This window comes from Poeciliopsis prolifica, unplaced genomic scaffold (genome assembly GCF_027474105.1).
Source record: "Poeciliopsis prolifica strain line A6 unplaced genomic scaffold, Auburn_PproV2 SCAFFOLD015, whole genome shotgun sequence".
Taxonomy (NCBI): Eukaryota; Metazoa; Chordata; class Actinopteri; order Cyprinodontiformes; family Poeciliidae; genus Poeciliopsis; species Poeciliopsis prolifica.
In genome coordinates, this window is record NW_026562390.1 from 4,102,447 (window position 1) to 4,122,363 (window position 19,917).

At 36.0% G+C, this 19,917-nt stretch overlaps 1 protein-coding gene across 3 annotated transcripts; it reads right to left on the reverse strand.

Annotated features, from left to right (window-relative positions):
- Positions 1-119: 119 nt before the first annotated feature.
- Positions 120-18,229, reverse strand: smad2 (SMAD family member 2). Of its 3 annotated transcripts, none has more exons than XM_055040743.1 (11): positions 18,101-18,229; positions 13,084-13,577; positions 8,701-8,790; positions 7,267-7,460; positions 6,933-7,067; positions 6,436-6,498; positions 6,018-6,071; positions 5,701-5,913; positions 5,213-5,350; positions 4,541-4,685; positions 120-3,671 (listed from the first exon to the last, which is right to left on the reverse strand). In XM_055040743.1, the coding sequence occupies exons 2-11, from the start codon at positions 13,338-13,340 to the stop codon at positions 3,548-3,550; spliced, it is 1,413 nt and encodes a 470-aa protein (XP_054896718.1). In that variant the 5' UTR covers positions 13,341-13,577; positions 18,101-18,229; the 3' UTR covers positions 120-3,547. The 3 variants fall into 3 exon arrangements, with proteins under 3 accessions (XP_054896718.1, XP_054896717.1, XP_054896719.1); XM_055040742.1 differs by having other exon boundaries at positions 6,424-6,498; XM_055040744.1 differs by lacking the exon at positions 8,701-8,790 and having other exon boundaries at positions 6,424-6,498.
- Between the last annotated feature and the right edge of the window lie 1,688 nt (positions 18,230-19,917).

Genomic DNA, 19,917 nt, shown 5'->3' on the forward strand with positions numbered 1-19,917 from the left:
AACAAAACAAAACAAACAAACAACAACAACAAAAAAACACTGTTCAGCCAGAGACATATTTGAAGTTTGTTTCTAAATCTGTAGACATGAGATAATGAAAAAATTCTGAAAATTATTCATTGAAGTAAAACAGCTTTATTAGTGTACACTGTAAGAAGTCGTAAATGTTGGATAGTTGGAAAGCCTATGGAGATCATTGTTTGAAGAACATCAATTCTAACAAGGTTGCGTTTTAGTGGATATGCTCCTTTATAGCAAGCAGAGGGAACAACGTGTATGGAAAAATAAAAAATAATAACGATATAGCATTATACAACATCACAAGTGACATGTAGAAACTTCACTTTATCCAAAAAGCTTCTTTCATAGGACATTTGCTGGAAAGATGCTCGTTTTGGAATACACAATTGTCATCACAATAAGAAGAAAATACAGTATGATCTGTATGTAGAAATGCAGACATCAGAATGTGTTAAAGTGTCCTTTACAACCACATTTGATTACAGCTTGCCTCTAAAAGGGAGAACAGCTGGTTGGTCTGACAGTACAACATATTGGAAAGGCTCTTGATGGATCATGCCAATATGCAAATAAAAGGTATAGCCATTAAGATTTCCTGGGCATACAGTTCGAACACTTTTAGGTCAATGCATAGAACTAACACTTGTATCATCTGTGAAATGAAAGTAAACATATCTTAGTCTCAGCTTGTAAGACATTGCTGAGCCAGTAAAATTATGAGACAGGTGGGAAAGTTGCAGAACAGGTACATAATATAATTGGCTTCAGGTCATGAGTAACTTCAATCCAATTTAAAGAAAGAAAAACTATTAACAGTTCTCCATGATAAGGTGTCATTGTGGGTTAAATAAACATCCAGACAAAGATACTCTGCAGAACTAGCATTTGTTTTTATGCACTTTTGCTTCAAATTTGTGCAGACAAATGCTTTAAATCTAGTCTCTGCAAAGACATTAAAGGAAAAAAAAAAAAAAAAAAACTAAACCTTCTGTGATGTCTCTTACCAAACATATTTGCAATGTGCAGTTTCCCTTCGGCTTTAGCATGCAAACCAAATAATTCAGTTTTATTTGGCGTAAATACACAGATTAAAATCATGAATCAAAATGACATCTAAACGTTTGACCCACTTTTTCAAAATCCTCTGTTTTTTAAGACATTCTGTTTAATCCCACTTAAACAGAATACGGCTAGGAGTGAATATGAGCACGTAAACAAAAATCTACAGTGCGTGCGCACAGTTTTGAAACTGTTGTTTCACTAATGCTGGTGAGAGCTTTCATATGCATAACAGGCATGGGCCACTTACCTTGACCAAAGTTCAAAAATCGTCTCGTGGTACAGACGATTACATGATCTAATAAAAAGCAGGATGATAAAAAAATGCAATATGCACACTTATATGAACTTAGACATATGATATGAATAGAAATGTCAGATTATATAATTGCAATACCCACAGTGTTCATCCAAATGTGCAGCAATATGGTCAGGATATTCATTTTTGACTTCAGTCTTTAAGTTCATCTTTCGCCGTCAAACTGAAAATCCTACAGCGGCCCATGTCTATTGCATACAGGAATGTTCTGGGTTGTAAGACATTTCAACAAACAGTTTCCTCAGTTGTAAAATAGGTCAAATTACGCCAAAAATCTTCTATTTTGTTATTTAATTCTCTCAAAAAAGGTGATATGACTGATCAAGCAGAGTCCTGAAATTCTATGCGCATGCTTAATCTTTGGTTACACCCCAGCTTTTGTGCTGCTGGAAAGTTGGAAACAATTAAATAATCTATTTTTGAAAAAAAAAAACCTTGAGAGTAGCTAATTATAATAATCAAAGATCTTGTCACTTTGATTCAAGTAGTCAAATTCTGAGTTGAAGGGTGCACATTTCAACATGTTTTAAGTGGTAAGTTACTGGAAACTGTAAATCCTTATAATACACCAAAATCACAAGTCATCATCAAGCTGTAACTATTCAAAACAAAGGGTATATCCTAAAGAACAAAAATACCATCTAAGAAAAAGAGAACATTTTAAATATATTTATATATATATAAAAAAGTACAAAATAAATGTAGCTAAAACCATTGTAAAGAAAACAATAAATGTGTAGTATAACTAGCTTGTTGAACACTTAAAGCGTTAACACCATACTGTAAAATACCAAAGGAGATTGCTGGTTTTCAGATCAATGAATGCATTAGAAGACCGAAGAACAAAATTCTTTACAATGACAATGGAGGGAGAGGAGAAAAATGTATGTTTACTTTTAATGGACAATTCAGAGCATATTGTATTTGACATTGAAGGCAACTTACTTAGGGGTGCATAATTTGGGACAGTGCAAGTACAGTATAGAAGCTATTTTATAGATTTATAGATTAAAGTCCCACCTTGGAGGACTTTTTCTCTTGATAATTTGTTATAATTTGAAAACTGCATCAGTTCAAAATATTAGACTTGTGCATTTTTTATTTTTTTTAAACATTTGGAAATCTCAGAGACAATCCTCTTATTGCGTGTCAGACAGAAAGAAGCGAAGATGAAGCTCTAAACAAAGCTACTGGTACATCGTGTAACAGAAGGAGTAAGAGCATGCAAAGTGGGATAAATACTGTGATAGCAAAGATTTTTTTTAAACACTTGATTGGTTTCCTGCAGATGCAGAGAAATGAGATGTTGTATGCTCTTCTTCTTGCTCTAAGAATTTCTTAATTTATCCATTATTCATTTGTGCTGAGCAATCACTGACAATGCTCTAAATATATTTATATATAGGAGTTTTAATTTGCCACTATCCAATGAACAAACATCTTTGAACTTACATCAAGTTTGCAGAGGACAATTTGTGTTAAAAACAGTGTTTGTGTACGTGTGATGATACAAACACCAACAAATAGTTTCCTTCAAGAGCGTAAGAGCACACTCCAAGATAACCAGGTCAATGATCACAATGACTTGGATAAAACAGGATGGATGAAAGGGGAAAAGACATGCAAAGTAGTGAGTCTGACTTTGGTTAAATAGAAGCTGGAGTGGCAGTTGTTTAACATTGTGTAAACTGAACTATTCACACTAAATCAAAGAGTTGAGCTGAGCTCGTGGGTAGGACAGACGGTTTCAAAATATTACTAGGTGTCGTGCTTGATCCCCAAAACTGCTGTGTCGTCCCTGAGGACAGTAAGGCTCAGTCCTGCTTCAGGTTTCTTGATCAGAGCCCAGATGTTGACGTCGTCGTTGTCCATAATGAAAATCACTCTTTCTACACCGAGTTCTCAAATGGATTTGCAGGCCAATTTCAACTTTAAGGTTGACAAATATTCAGCTCCACAAACAAAGTTCCAGGGTAATCCTTTACAGATGCCGTTCTTCTGTCTTCTGGTCCACTGTATGATATTTTGTTCTTCGCTTTATTTTTTTAAACGCTATTAGTACATTATGTAAGACTGCATGGTAGTCTCCTTTAAGACAAACTGTTTTGAAGTTGTAAAATGTCAGTCTGACTTTGCATGGATCTCGTTTTAGGACATACTAGAGCAGCGCGCTGTTGGGGTACCCATCTGGGTCAGCACTTTATCCAACCACTGGAGTGGGCCATTGAGATGCAGTTCGATCCAACAAGGAGTGCTGGTTACAGTCTGGCGTCTGTGTGAAGAGAACATTCCAAAAAATAAGAGAAAATATATTTATACACAAAATTTAACCAATTATTTTCCCAATTACACATTTAGTTGGGCAATTGGGAAATTAATTTAATTGTCCATTTTTACATACAACAAAACACTAATCTGATAAGAATATTAACAGTCTATAGTTGTCCATACACCAATTATAAATATCCCCTACCCTTGAACTTTTTAAGAATTTGTCACATTACCACAAAAAGATATATTTTAATTTATTAGTATACAACAACACCAAACAGTTCTGTATTGTTTGGTATTGGTGGAAGCAGATTACACATGGGCTTTGAAAGAAAAAAAAGTTCAATGCATTTAGCCCCTTGCAATGCGGTGCAACCACTTGTCTTCACAAGTCACCTAAACCAATTAATGGAGTTCACTTGTGTGGAATTAATCTTAGTATAAATACAGCCGATCACAGAGTTTTGTTGATCACAGAGCATCAGCAAACAAATGACCAGCCGCCTAATTAAGAGGCCAAATAAAGACAGCATTAATCAAAGCAGTCAAGAGCCCCATGTTACCCTTCAAGGTACTACTTTGACCTATAGGTCACATGGTAGAATCTGTGGACAGTGTAACATTTAATTGTGCGCTCCAAAAAAAAAAAAGAGCTAGCAAGGAAGAAAAAGAAATCCATTAGTCCTGTTTATACGTCGACACAAGCCATGTAAAACTATCCATAAAAAGGATGGAAGCACCAGGAATGAGATCTTGTTACACTCTGAAACCCTAAGAAATTTTTACAACTGATCTGATAGGAATCTTAAAAGCCTATGGTTGTTCTGGATGCCAGAAGGGTAGAATAATGAGTCTAAAAACGTAACTTACCTGTACTCTGCTCCCCAACCTTTGACAAAGCTCATTCTGATTGTGCACATTCTGGTTAGTTGGTACACTGCCTCAAAGCCCTGGTTGACCGACTGAGCTAGAAGGGCTGCAAACTCCTGGTTGTTAAAAATCTTCAGATTACAGCCTAAGAAGTGAAGAAACAAACACAGGCTCACACACACCAAGTTTTTCAGACTAACTGATGACTATTATACCAATGCACCCAATACTTCTTCTTCAAATTTTGACATAATAAAACTCTTCTGAAAACTGGAACAAACATTGTGAAATTCTGACAATCAGAACTGTTGAATTCATTTTATGAAGCTATAATTAGAGAAACAAGCAATGTCATGTGTGTTTTGTTAACAGAAGGCCCTGTTAACAATTTGCAACATCCCCATGTTCACTTTGCACGACTCTGTAAAGCTTCCTGTACCTCAGTAATCATATTGCTCACCCAGTCCATTTGGCCATGAATCAAATGTTCAAAGTTACATGAGTACAGATGATTCAGTGTGTGGGTGACAAATCTTGTCATATTTTGGAGGCTCTTTGTGGCTTTCTTCAAGATTTTGTTAATTTGTACCAGTTTACTTGGTGACTTTTAGTACAAACTAAGACACAAAGGAAGTAAAAAAATAAAAAATAAATATTTTAATGAGTATCGACCTGGTGGTATCTTGCAGACAGTAGCTGGGTGCCACCCATATCGCTGGTTGCAGTTGGGACTCTGAACAAAGATGGCACTGTCACTGAGGCACTCGGCAAATACCTCTCCTCCAATGTAATACAACCTGACACCACGACCTACAGAGGTTTAGGCAAAACGTGAGAACAAAAGAGAGGGAAAAAATTCCCAATGTGATAACTTAAAGGGAAACAATCTTAAAAGTACACAGCTTTTCTAATTAGCATCAGAAAAGCTAATTAGAAAAGTTTTTCTAATTAGCTTTCACTCCATCAGTCTTTTCTTCACAGAAAGACTATTTAGTGTGATGATTTTACCATCAGTCTTTTCTTGATAGAAAAGACTGATGGAAAGGTTTTCTATCACTACAATATAAGAGTGTAGACAAATAATGAATAAGCACCCTTTTTGTAATCGTAATAAGTTATAGTTACAACCTACTGGCTCTCCAATATGTGTGTGTCTATACCTATATGCCTCCTTGTCATCTCCACAGTGGCATTTCTGTTGACATTGCTGAGAAGGCCTAAACAGAAGCGTTCTGAGTTGGAGGGATCCGTGAAGCCATCGACAGTCAGAGATGGCTGCGAGGCGTGGAAGGTCTCACCGACCCGCTGGTTCAACTCGTAGTAAGCTATAGAGCACCAAAAAGCTGGTTCACTGTAGGTGACTGGCTGAAGGTCTGAGAGAGGAACAACAAAGACATATTTGTTCAATTTGTGTTTTAAAACGCCAGTGATCCATTCATTTCCACAGCTAGAAAATCACTTTAAGAGGTTAACTTACCGAGGCCATGACTGACCGGTGACAGAGCGCTTGGTGACATTTCTGCTGGTGAGCCTGGTGGGAAAACAATCATTTCTACTTATTTCATTCTATTACAATCTTAAGTGAACAACAATATTACTGTGAAAATCAATATTTTGTACTGTCATTTTTGGGGCCAGTTTTATTTAGTGTGATGATGTTACCTCTGCTCCTAATACAAATAATTAATAATTGTTCATTGGGGAAGGTTTGAAAACTATATTTAGAACTTTATTTTCTACCATAAATTGAGATTTTAAATACAGTGGGATACTGAGAGACACAATTTTATGCACATTAAATGGTCTGAAATGGTTAGGTATTTTTTGTATGTTTCAGAGAAGTGAGTTTAACAGCAGTCCTGAATTACAGCTATCAAATCTACCTGATTCCATACTTTGATTCATTTGCTGGTCGCTGGTTTCTCCATCTTCACTCATATATCCTGGAGGAGGGGTGTCTGTAAACAGAAAATAATTTAATGCATTTGTTTTCATGAAAAACAAATTAGTGAAGAGTTGAAATGTGGTATCTGTTTTCCAAGTGCTTTTGCTTGTATATAATAGAAAACAGACTGAATGCACAAACCTATTTTGTGTATTCATACTTCTAATATGTTTAATTGAAGTTTTCATGCCTAAAAATTAATGCAGCTTTATGGCAGAAATATAATTATTTGTTCAGTCAGTTGAAGTGAAATCACTTAAAAATAAAATAACTATTTTAATTAAGTGATTATTATCCTAATGTTTTCCAAGAATTTTATAAGAGAAAAAACTATTTAAAACAATGATGTAATTCAACTCTACAGTCAGACGTTGAATTGAATATGTTGGGCTTGTTTGACAGATTATGTGTGAAGGTGGTAAAAGTACCCTTGTGCCCAATACAAACCTGGTATATAGTTATTAGGAGGTTCTATGCCTGCAGGAAAGTTGGTGTTTTCAGGGATAGAGTTTGTGAAGTCGTCTAGAGGTGGAAGCTCGGTCAGAATCTCTGCATGGCGTGGCACCAACACAGGAGGCAGCACTAAGAAGAAAAGTCAGACAATTGTTTTTTTTTTTTCCCTATGCAAGTGAAATTTGAGGAGATAGAAACAGATTTGAAAAACGTCATGAAGATGCTGCACAATGACAAGGAAGATACACTTAAACTACATAAACTCAATTCACCCTTGCTAGTGCACATTTACTGGAAAGAAAATAAATATTTTTCCAATTATCATTACCAGGCGTCTCCACTCTCTGGTAGTGGTAAGGATTGACACAAACTTCATCCTTCTTGAGGTTGAATGCATATTGGCAAGTGTCAATGGCCCTAAGCTCGTGGTGACTGTGAAGGTCAGGCCATCTCCACAGGCGGCAGTAGATGACATGGGGCAGGCCTTTACGATGAGAAACCTGAAGGCGGCCATCCAGTGACCTGATGCAACCGGGAAGAAAACAGTCAGATAGCTCAACTCAGAAAACTGGAACAACAGCAGACAGACACTCAATGCATTTGTGCTGCACAGATCTTCAAGTTTGGTGATATTTATTGAGGTAATACACAAAGAAACAATAAACCATTGAGGTTAAATAAATTTTAAAAAATCATTTTGAGAAGACACTATACCTTAAACACAGCTATTAACTACTACTATGAGTTTAATATCAAATGACTGTTCTGATTGTGATAAAAAATTGTAAAAAATTAAGCTGTTATAACTAAGACACATGGCTCATCAAGGAAAAATGTAGTACGATATTATCGCATTTTATGGAATTTTTTAGACCTAAAAATCAGAACCAGATTGTGAAGTGGAAGGAAAAGAAACACTGAAAGTGTGCTGTGCACCAATTGCATAATTTATTCTAAACACTCTAAATAAAGTATAGTACAACCAATTGCCCACAGAACTCAAATAATAGATGGGAATAAAATGTGGTTCAACAGAGGAGGTTTGGTTCAATGATGAACAACAGGGTGCTGTGGAGACATATTTGTTCAGTCAGTATAGGGAAAGTTGGTAGAAGTAAAGAAACACAGGCGAGCAGTTTTAAAAGCAAACCACAACCTGAGAAATACAAGAGACGTCTTGGAAAACACTACACAAACAACATCACTGATAATCCAAAGTACATTAAGGTGTTAGAATGGCCTAATTAAAGTCTTGGCTGAGAACCAACTGAGAATATCTGACTGAATGTGGCATAAAAAAGGGAAAACAGTCAGTCTCTGAGCTTAGGGGCAGTTTGCTAAGGTCTTCAAATCCAAACTGTTTTCCTTTTCTAAAGTCTTGTCACTAAACCCTTCAGGACATTCCAGACATTCTTTGTCAATACCCCATCAGAGGGGTTTGGTAACAGAAGATGGACCATAATATTGGTTATATTGCCATAATGGTATGGCTGATTGGAACAAAAAAAAGTATTTAAGAATACAAATAAACACCTCCAGGCTCTTCTCATCACTTACTCTGCAAATTGTTAAATGGTTAAAGTATTCTATAATTGCAGCCGTAAAACCAACATAAACAATGAGGAAACAATGGAAATGAGCATTAAATGCAACTTACAATCGTATTGTATGATTTAAAGAAACAAGTGAGCATTATTTTATGCTGCACGATGTTTGTGTGGATCAGGAGATGCATATTGGTGGTGCATGCGAGTGTATTCACCTGCTATGGTCAGGGTATCCATACATGCCTGTAGAGTCCCACTGCTCTATCGTGTGGCCTGAGCCCAGACCCCACAGTTCTGAGCAATTGCTACAGACACACATACACAGGACAAGTGGAAAACATGATCAAAATAAAAGCATACAGATGGTAAACATGAGGTGTTTCAACTTAAAAAAAATGAAACCACAAATGTGTATAGTTGATCTCATGACAAATGTACATAGACACACACAGAAAAGTATTCGCTCACTGAATTCCAAACTAACAATCACTTTTATTGTCACACGTCTTTTCTTATTAAAAACACGACAAATCACGTACCTATGAACCCAGGCTTCTTTTATAAATATTTGTGAAAAAATATAAATTAATCCTAACCTGAACGTTGAAATCCAACAACCTTGAAGGAGTTTTGGTTTGGTAGCTTCCAAGAGAAAGGCACTGTCTGACAGAACTGTTACAAATAATTTACTACTATCTTTGTATTTTTGTGAAAGCCCCAAATCCGAAAATGTTTGCTCCACTGCAAGAAGATAGGTTGAACAATTTTGAAATGATTTAGAATGAGAAGTTTGTTCAACATTTATCTTGATGAGAACATTTTTAATCCATCGGCTGTAATAAAGCTAATGGGTTAAAAATGGATGTCGCTTAACTTCATGTGTTTGAAGGCAGCAGAGCGAATACTTTTGGCAACATTTTCTTACTTTCCTTAAGACCAAGCAGATGAACAATGATTATGAGACAATTTCAAATGAGACGAAAAGTGATGTGATGCAATCAAATGGTGCAAGGAGCTGGAAAAAACCTAACATTTATCTAGGAACACATCTGATTAACTGGAGAACATTTTTTTTATCAAAAATAAATATATCTTTATAAACTGAGTGAAGCATTTTGGTGATATTAAAAAAATAAACCACTTTGGAGTTTCTCAACAATTAGAAAAAGTTCCACCCCTTATTTGAGTTGTATAAAAAAGTTACATTCATGCATATTCCCAAGACAAAAGAAGTGAATTGGAAGGAAAGACAAATTAAAATAGATTTTAATGAGGAAAAACATTCAAAAACAAGACTAAATGATTGAAATTGGAAAAAGAAAATCTGAATCTAAACATATATATGTGAATTACCAAAATGTTGGTTGGTTTGTTGCAATGTTTCTCACTATGTTCAGGCAGAGAAAGGAAGATTTTTTACTCTGATCAAAATAATTGTCTTGCCTGTCTGTACATGATTTTCTATCTCAAAACACATCAGCACACTCAAAATTTTTGCAGATACAAGCAGAAAAAGAGCTTCATCAAATGTAAAAAATTATTTTCCAAGTATCTTGCTCCTTGACAGCTAAAAACAAGCAATATTTACAGGCTTACACATGAATCATGATAGAAGTACAGAAATGTTATTCAGCTGTCCTACTGAAAGTCAAGTCCCAGCTACTGAAGACAAAAACTACAAGACAATAACCAGAGCAACTCACCTTAGCTTCTATCAGACTTACTTCCTCATATTAAAAGGAAAGAATGATATTCATAAAAAGCCTTGAATCCTACATGCAGTAAACTTACATCCTGACATTTCAGAAAAGGTGAAATGCTAAAATTTATTCTGAAGCAAAACAAGTCATTGAGCTAGTTTTACAACAACAATAAAACAGACATGATCTTATAATCCTAATTTCAGAATCAGGTATAGAGCATAGACCTTTAAATCCAGGGAGAAAATATGTATCAGAAATAAATCTCATTTGGTTTATATTTTAAAAACCATAGGTGTCATTTCTGCAAGTGATGGACAAAAGTAGGAGCCTTCTTTTTGTCATGAACATAAAGAAGTAAATAATATTCTGTGAAAAATTACACTTTGATGCAAAGTCGGCACTTTTAATGGACTTTCATGGAAACTTTACATTAAAAGTGTCATTATTTACCGAATGACACTTTATGACAACAGTCACAGATATTCATAAAGGCTCGTTCATGTTCATGACAGGTGTTATGTCATGTTCATAATACCGTGATGTCAGTCTTATGCACACCCCGCCAAATAAAGTGTTACAATATTTTGCTGACATAAAAGCTTAAAATTAGGAGCATAAAGCTCATTTCAGAAGATAACATTTTCATAGAATCTCAATACATTTTCAAGCTACTGAAACTGCTATTTCCTGTGAGTAAGATTATGATCAGCTCCAGCTTAGGGTCACATAGTTCTGTTCACAGAAAAAGCCGTGATGTAGATAAAAAACACATTGTTTCTTTATCTTTTCTAGTGCAACCTGGCTCCAAAGCAATAACTCTCGACTGATAAGAATGTTTTTCTTACCAATAGAAGTGCCACACCACGTAAGTCACCTCTTTTCTTTAGAGGTTTCAGATTCAAAGACAATATGTCACAACAACTTTGAAAACTTCTAAATTCTGATGCACATGGCAACTCCCTTTCCTGTGCCTTTATCTCTTGCTGGATTGTTTCATTTCAATTTATCTTCACCTACATGTGTTCCCAAACCTAACAGCTTTTGTGGCTGAGTATGTTTTACTTACAAACAGCATTGCGCTGAAACTTTCTTTGTAAGGCAACAATTAATTAAGGCTGTGATATTTAGTGATGATAATTAACAACACTGAACCAAAATTAGATTGAAGATGCTTTTCATCAAACCACAAAATGTTTTCAATGCAAAACAGGAAGTTGCTGAAACAATATTAGATCCACTTTCTGCTAAATTATTATTATTGTACATGTAATATACATAATTCTAATTTGAGACTGTGACATTCTACAAAATCTGACACCTGATGAACAAATATCCTGCAGGTAGACATTAATGAAGAGTCCTAACAAAAACTCTTTATACCGTAATCTTTATTTATAAATTAAGTTACGAAGCGTAGAGAAATGCAGATCTTCCCCTTACCCATCTGTTCATGTACACTGGAGGTCAGCTGGCCTCTGGTCAGCTGGAAAAGTAAGCTTTTCCCTTACTTATAAAAAAGACAATTTTAGATATTTGAAAGTATTTCTGGTAGAAACACACACAATTACAATTTAAGAACTTTTGGGAGTCCCACTTATTAGTCAAAGTAATGCAATTTAACACCAAAAGTCAACTATGAGTCTGTCTATTGTTTTGACATCAGTAATAATAAAGAAGACCGTATTTTGGTTTTTAATTTATGGGTAAAGGCTTCAATACTGAGGTGTTTTCACTCAAACAATTCATACTGTGAGAATCTCTTACAGGCTTATTGAATAGTTACATGAGACAAAGAGGGATTTTGGATCCAACTGGGCAGTTCAATAAAGAACTTTAGAAGAAACCTGAATTACCTTTCAAGCCTAGTTCAAAATCAAAATTAAAAAAGAAAGTACAGCAACACCTGGACTGAATCATTCTATATTAAACAGATATTTTAAAGAGTTTGATTAGTGCTGTTTCTGCTTGGTGTGCAATAATACAGTTTTTGCAGCTTCTTTGACTGGATGGTGTACATGCCCAATTCATCCTTCATGATTCATTTTGATTTATTGTGATAATTTATACAACAAAGTGAGAACAGAAGGTGTGACAACAGAAAGCAGAGATGGATTAAAATACCTTTCGACAAATTTGAAAAAAATGCAGACGCATTAGTCATCAGAATCATCATTAGTTGCAGCCATAACGAAAATATTCAATACAATCTAATGCCACCATGATGTCATCATAAAGAGCAGGGCCTACAAATATGTTTCCACTGTTGTAAAGGGACGCAATCACACACACAATAGCGAGTGTGACGAGAAAGGGATGAGTGGAGATGTGTGCGGCACACCGCTTTAACCAAATTCATTTTATTATTCTGCTTTTCTGAAGGGAAGTACAGTTAAAGGCAGCCCAACTTAATCTGCTGGGCGGGTTTGAGGAAATATTTTTAATATCAGATGATGTGAAAGTATCAAGTGGAAGAAGAAACACCACTTTTAAATATCTTAATTGATGTCCATCAAGTCAAATCTAGAACCGGTTCTACTGGTGAAAGGTGCGGGACATCTGTTTCCTGAAGCTGGGTTTCACTTCTGCAGCCTTCTTAACCTATGGCACGACACAGCAGGGAAGTGAACCCACTGTTGCTCAACAAAAACTCTACTTCAAATGACTGTGTTGGTGCTCATCACCCTCTTCTTTGCATTTTAGTTTCTTCATACACTGCTGCTATGCTTATCAAAAATTGGTGGTGTTTGCGTGTGTTGAGTTGGCAAATGGCAGGTTCTAAAAAGAAAATGCTCTCGGTGCCAAAAGATTTTTTAGGTGTTTTTCAAGGATTCCCACGATAACACAAAGGTTGGATATGGTGTGTTTGCATCTAAAAATGTTGTCACCTGTCCTTACCTGGGTATTGTTATGCATTTTGTGTTGCTGTTTTGTGCGCTGATGGCTTTCTCCAGCTCATCCAGCTGGCCGGTCTTCTTCAGCTTCTTCACCAGGCTTTTCACTGCTTTCTCGCACCATTTTTCCTCCTGCACTCCTCCATTCTGCTCCCCGACTCCACCGATTCCTCCACCAGCTCCTCCGCTCCCGGCCGGAGTCTTCTTCCATCCCAGGAGGCGCTTCACCACCGGGGGTGTGAAGGGAAGAATGGAGGACATGGTGGTTCTTGTTTCCTGTCACGTACGCGAAGGGGTTCAGACAGTCCTTTTAACTTGACGTCAGGTGAAGATTTGTCAGGATTATTAAGATGAGGTTTAAGTTCTATTGCAACAATATAAACGGATTGTGTGCAGGTTCTGGAAAGAGATTTAAAAACTAAGGCATTGGTCTACAGAGGTCCTGGGGAATCTTTGAGGAATAAAATGTATGGAGTAGAATAGACCATCCAAGAAAACCTAAGAAAAGAGAGAAAACACCAATCAGTGAAAGATAGAGTTTGATGAGATTGTGCATATTTCTTGTAGATAGAACAATAGACATTTTCCAAGAAACCACACAGCCTCAAGATCCAAGAATCTTCATAAGACAATAAACCAGGGTGGTAGTCAAAACACTACACACCCTCTTCTTAGAGGTGGTCTTAGACTATTAATTAACTGCACTTTCTGCACAGAACTATAATCTGGTGTGCTCTAACCTCTAATAATCATACCTGTTCTGTTTCTCAATTGAAATAGGAAACAGCTTTCTTCAACAATAGAGGAAAGCTGCAAATATATTTGTTTCAATTTAAACACCTTTAAGAATGTTCAGCTAAGAAGTACTAATGGCTTAAAGCGAACATCTCGAGTTATGTAATCCGTGAAAATGTATAAAACTTCCTGCATATCTTTAAGTGGCTCTTCCTGACCTAGAAAAATTGCATAATGTCAAATTCAATAAAGTATGACATCACAGTTGCTCATATGCAGCTCTGTAAAAATCAATGTTAACATCTGAAGTACGCCGGTCCATTTGTGAACTCATTGATTTTACGCTTAATGTTGAAAGACGTCCATCTACCAGCAACACACATGCTTATGCCCCTCTCTGCCTCGTGTGAAGGAAAAAAAAAATTAAGTTGGAGAATCAAAACTCAAAGCCAATTTCATCCACATAAAATATTTTCAACCCCCTTAAAACTCTTTCCTTTAAGTCTCATGACTACATGGAACTTTAATGTGTCTTTCAGGAATTTTAAAATCATATAAAAACATAAAGCAGTACATAATAAGGAAAACCAAACTAAATGCATTTATTTAAAACTGAAAAATGAGACATACATTTGTATTCAGCCAACTTCACCCCAACGGCCCAAATAAAAACTGGCATCAATAAGAAATTTTGCTGCATTTGTCACACATTCCACTGCAAATCTGCTGCTTCCTCTACATTGTTTGTGGCAAGCTTCAAACATAATTTCTTCTGAACAAAATCCTCCATCTAGCTCTTCCATGTGAATTGTAAACGTTTCCCCATCAACAGATTATTTAGTAGTAGAGCTCTGCAGCTCCTCAAAAGTTACCACAGACCTCGTATGCTCTTCCTCATGTGATCTGTCAGGTTGCTTTTTTGAGCTATACTTTTCTTTTTCCAATTTTCAATGATAGATTAAACTGTGTTAAATGACAGTTTCTAAACATCAAACACCTTCACAAAAACACCTGCATTCATTCCCAAGAATAAATTACACAAAGCAGAGCTCTGCTGGCAGCTGAAAATCCCTAAATGGCAGCAAGACTTTTCTCATTAGCTCATGCAAAGCAAATTAAGACAGGACCTTATGAAAACTTTGGAGATACACAATCTCCCCCAGCCTTTATATTTCTGAAGCAACAAAACTGATCAATACGGCTTGAAGGATTCCTTTGTGAAAAAGAGCAACGCAGAATTTCTCGACCTCGCTGAGAGGGAATGCGTGATAACTCATCTGTGTGTTACTCTCTCCTAGAATGAAAGCCACATGCTTAACCTCTGAACTTCTTCCCAACTGTGCAGTACACACAGGTTCAGCCATTCCAGAAAATAGTTAACTACAAGTGAGGCAGCACTGTTCACATGGTCAAAATATCCAATAAGTATGTTACTATCAGCGAGTCTGCAGCTTTTGTTTCAGCTCTGGTGCATCAAAAAAAAAAAAACATTCCTGATTTACCTGAAATGAGTATATTGTTAGGATGCATTCCCACCAGCCCTATTTGGTCTGACTTAGTCAAACTCGAGCTTGTTTGTCAAGAAAGTTCAGAATCATTTGGAGATGTGTTAAACTTTGATGCAGACCTAAAAAGTAAACTGTGGTCCACCTACGTCTTGGTACGGTTGAAGTGAAATCTAGTTTGGTAAAAATGTATATGTGAATGTCAAGCTGACAAGAGAAGAGTTCTAAAGCAGACAGTAGTCTATATTTACCTTAAATTATGGACTGAATTTACCCAAGGTAAAACACAACCAAAACAAAAGTGTGAGCCCAGCATCAGCAGGAGAAATGTCTTGTGCTCTTTTACCAAATACAGAAAATAAATCCTACAACCATTAAAATCTAACAGCACTCCACTTTTATTTACATTTTGTGAAGAAGGAACTTGCACTGTTTCGTATTCAGAGGTTTTTGTGTTGTTTCCTTCAGTAGTTCTTGATGCAGCACCACCACAGGCAAGGGAGGGGAACAGATTTTTCAAAAGGTTTGATTTGTTTGGCAGTGGAGCATTCAAATGAAACAAATCAGCTGAAAATGTACCAAATGTTGCAAATTTTGGTTCAAACTGAAATTGATTGGTTTTCACACCTGACAAAGAACCATCAAGTGTGAAAACATTATTAAACCAACTAAGTAGTCTGTTAGTTATGACAATGAAAAATAAATTGAAAAAAGTCTAATTTCCAACAATAATTGAAAAAAGGTCTGAATTTCAGAATTCTACAAAAATGTTTATAAAGAATAAGCAGAATACCATTTTATTCCCAAGCAGCAGAATTTATATTTATATAGTTTTTAATAGGTAAAAATTACTGTAATGAGCATGAAAGAATTTTGTGATTTTGGGTCCTAAGTACTTTACAGGCTCAACAACGGGGCATCAATATTTGATGATTTTCTACTTTTAACACACCGTTTCATTCTATTTTGAAAGAAATCCTAATTTTACTCACAAAAAAGTGTTTGTTGCTGGCAGGCATCTACATTAATAAATATGCCAGCAACATTTATTAATGTAGATGTGAAGAATACAATACTAAGTGCTTCAGAGAGGGGCTTTCATGCTGTTGTAATAATTAGTCCATCTAAAGGTTAATACACAACCGAGAGGGAATAACTTCTTGAAACAACAGAAGCCTTTGTTGTTTGTTATAAATACCTCAAAAATGCAGTGCTATGCAAGAGCCCTCAAACTAGGTATAGAACCATCAGTTAATGTTCTAGACCTGCAATCACCCTACTGCCTCAAAAACAAGCTTTTTTTTTCTGTAGCTATTAGCTTAGAATTCAATTCATTATCCCTTTATTGGCTTCCTGTTTGCGACATAGCTGTAGCATGAAGTCAAGTTTTAGGTCTGGCCCAATCTGCAATTGATTTACCAGCAGTTAATTTTTTTTTTCCACTTTTTTTTTTAAATGCAACCTCAACGTTTTTACATACATACAGGTATCTTTCAACACTTTATAAAACCATACTCAGTTATGGATAACAGTTAGTTTCTGCAAAAAAAAAAGAAAATAAAAACAATTTAAATATGGAACTCTATATAATGAAACAAAATAGTAAAGAAGTTTCCTTTTCTGTGTTAAATTTCTGAAATTAATTGGCCTTTATTATATTCTAATTTATCTACATAAAAAATGAAATGATGGAATTAATCTGCTTATGGAAATGTTGCAAGAACTAAAATAGTGATAAAAAAAAACAATTTTGTCATTCACGTTTGTCACAAATTGCCAAACTGGTTCCTTTGATAAGTTCTAGCTTTATGTTGGAATTTATCTTTGAAATTGGTTTGGAAACAAGCCGATTTTTCAATGAGTATTTCCGACTGGACCCCAACTTTTTAAATGTTTCAATTAATGTCAATGGAGGTCACATAAATTCCCCCAGAATTTAGATTTCATAAGCTGAAACTTTCTCCATTTTAAACCAGCACTTGATACTAATATTATTTAAAACTGGGACTTCGATTTTCTTTTCTTCTTTGTTTTGACTAGCAAGCCTATTGAAAATGTGGCAAGCATGGCCAACTACACCTTTAATAAATGTGCCAGCACCATTAGATGTTGCATTACCGAAAGCTTGAGGGAGAGGGCTTTGATGTTGCTGTGGTTAAAGGTTAATACACAAATGAGAGGAAATAATTTCCTGAAACAACAGACGCCTTTGTTGTTGGGAATACCACAGGAACAAAACGCACTAGGAGCCCTCAAAGTAAGAGGGAAAAGTCTCCACGTTAGCTGATTAACTAAGAGAGGAGGGAAAAGGTGATGATATGGCTACAAGGTATCTCAGCTCCAGCTATCAGGGTCTTGTAGGTAATATTACCCCCGTTGTTTTGTAAGCAGCGTCTGGTTTTGTGTGAGAAACTGCGTGTTTGGGTTACTTCTACTCCGAGGAGAAGATACACACGACCTGAAGAATAAGCTAACGCTAACGGCGATTCAAAACAACCCCATGGCTGGCGACTTTGACTAAAGTCAGACAAAAGCGAGTCGAATTAAATGTTGAATGTCCATCCATTAAGAACAAATAAAGAGAAAAACATAGGTTTCTTCACTTTAAAAATGACTGATAACCCATTTTGCTTGGCACTATAAAGAGAACGAGAAAAAAAAAATCTGCTAGCAAGCTTGCTACTTTGTGCCACAGACAAATAAACAGGACTGTTGCATGTTTAGTCACCGCAAAAAAAACAAAAGAAAACCGACTTCAAACATACTTTGAAATACACTTACCCAGCAAAGAGATGGAATGTGGTTGACTGGTCATTCAAGTACCTGACAGAAAAACCTGGCCGTTCATTTTAAACACACGTAGCGAGAGTAGAAAACTGTGTTTTCCTCGTCCGAGCCACCGGAATAATGGCCCTTCATTCATAGCTCAACCAAACATGCTGCGCTACAAGCGAAAAACCCACTCAAAGTAGCCTCCTTAAGTCCCACCTCCTCCTGATTTCGATTGGCTAAATCTTTGGAATTGGCGAATAACAAATTGAGAACCCTTCATTCTATTGGTCCAAACGTGCGTCCGTCATGCTGTAAGGCAAAAAATTGTGTTTTTGCAGTTTTGATTTTGATCAGTGAGAATTAATTTGCAGCCATTAGTATTTTTCAAATGTAGTTCAGTAAGCTACAATTTTATCATAAATTTGCTTATGTCTCAGAAATCAAATAAGAAAAAAAAGAAAACCAAAAAGTTAACTGTTTGACGAACATAGCTAACAAAAAACTAAGATTCAGTTTGTCAAAGATGTACATTTCACAACACATTTGTTTACTTTTAATACATAAATTGTATCTTATGTCTGTCTTACAGCTTACTTGACAGCTGTCCAGCAGACAGACACTAGCACCTTTCACAAAATGGGTGAACCACCATGACCACTAGGTCATAGGGAGAAACACATGTTGTTGATTGAGTGCAGTTTCAATTCCATCATCGAAAAGTTTAGTGGAAGGAAAACGTGTGGCATAAAAAATGTGCACAAGCAAAAACATAATTGAAGATTAAGTAAAGCATGTTCACGAGTTTAGGAGAGGTCCAAAGTCGTCTTTTCAGATTAAAGTGGGCAATTGTATTTTAAAATCAGTGCATGTATTGCCAGTAAATTTTAGAGCAATTCATGCTTCTCTCTACAGACAAGCTTTTCGGAAATACTGATTTTATCTCGACACCTCCTCACTCTGGTAATAATGCCAATAACTACTTTATTTGATGGGCCATCAAAGTAGATTGGCCTAAACCCCATAAAAATGGGTTGAGAAACTAACTGGACTTCACTAACCATTGTGGCATTGATGCAGTAAATCATGCTATAGGAGACCAAAGCAACCATAAAGTACAGAGGTAAGCAGGAATGATAAAATGGAAGAAACTTAATACCTGTTCATTTGTTTTAATGACTGAGTGCCTTTCCAAATTATAATACAGAAGGAAGTCTAGAAAAACTGATGTTCACTAACACATCCATCCAACCTCATTGAGATTAGGTTATTGAAAAGGAAGAAATAGCATACATTTGAGTTTCAAATGTACAAAGCAAGCTTACAATTTTAATTGCTTTTTCTATTTTTTTATTTTGACAAAGAAATATATAGAAAAACCTTGAAGTTTCTGATTGTAAAATATTATGGAAATGTCCAAGAGACATAAATAATTTTGCAAGTCACTGTATTTTCATATAAACTTTGGTTGCCTCTGTTAAATTTGCCTTGACAAATCACTCGCAACAGAGCGATTACACGGTTAATCTCATTTTGGTTGCACATTCAGCTTGTACCATGCCAATATTTGCCTGTAGAGCATGGATGCAAATCAAATCTGCTTCTGAGAAATGACAGAGTAACATTAGTCAGTGTTCACTAAAGATAAAACGCCCTCCTTGTGGGTGTTTTCTCCTCATTATCTAATGAGGAGTCAAAGAGACGCATGCTCGTTGTGCACAAGCTGCCTCATCTGGGATGCGTTGCTCAGCTGCTCCTGGCACAGCACTAGAAGAGCACTTGATAGATGTACAGTTAGAGGATGTGCTGTTGTGATATAAAGAATATTC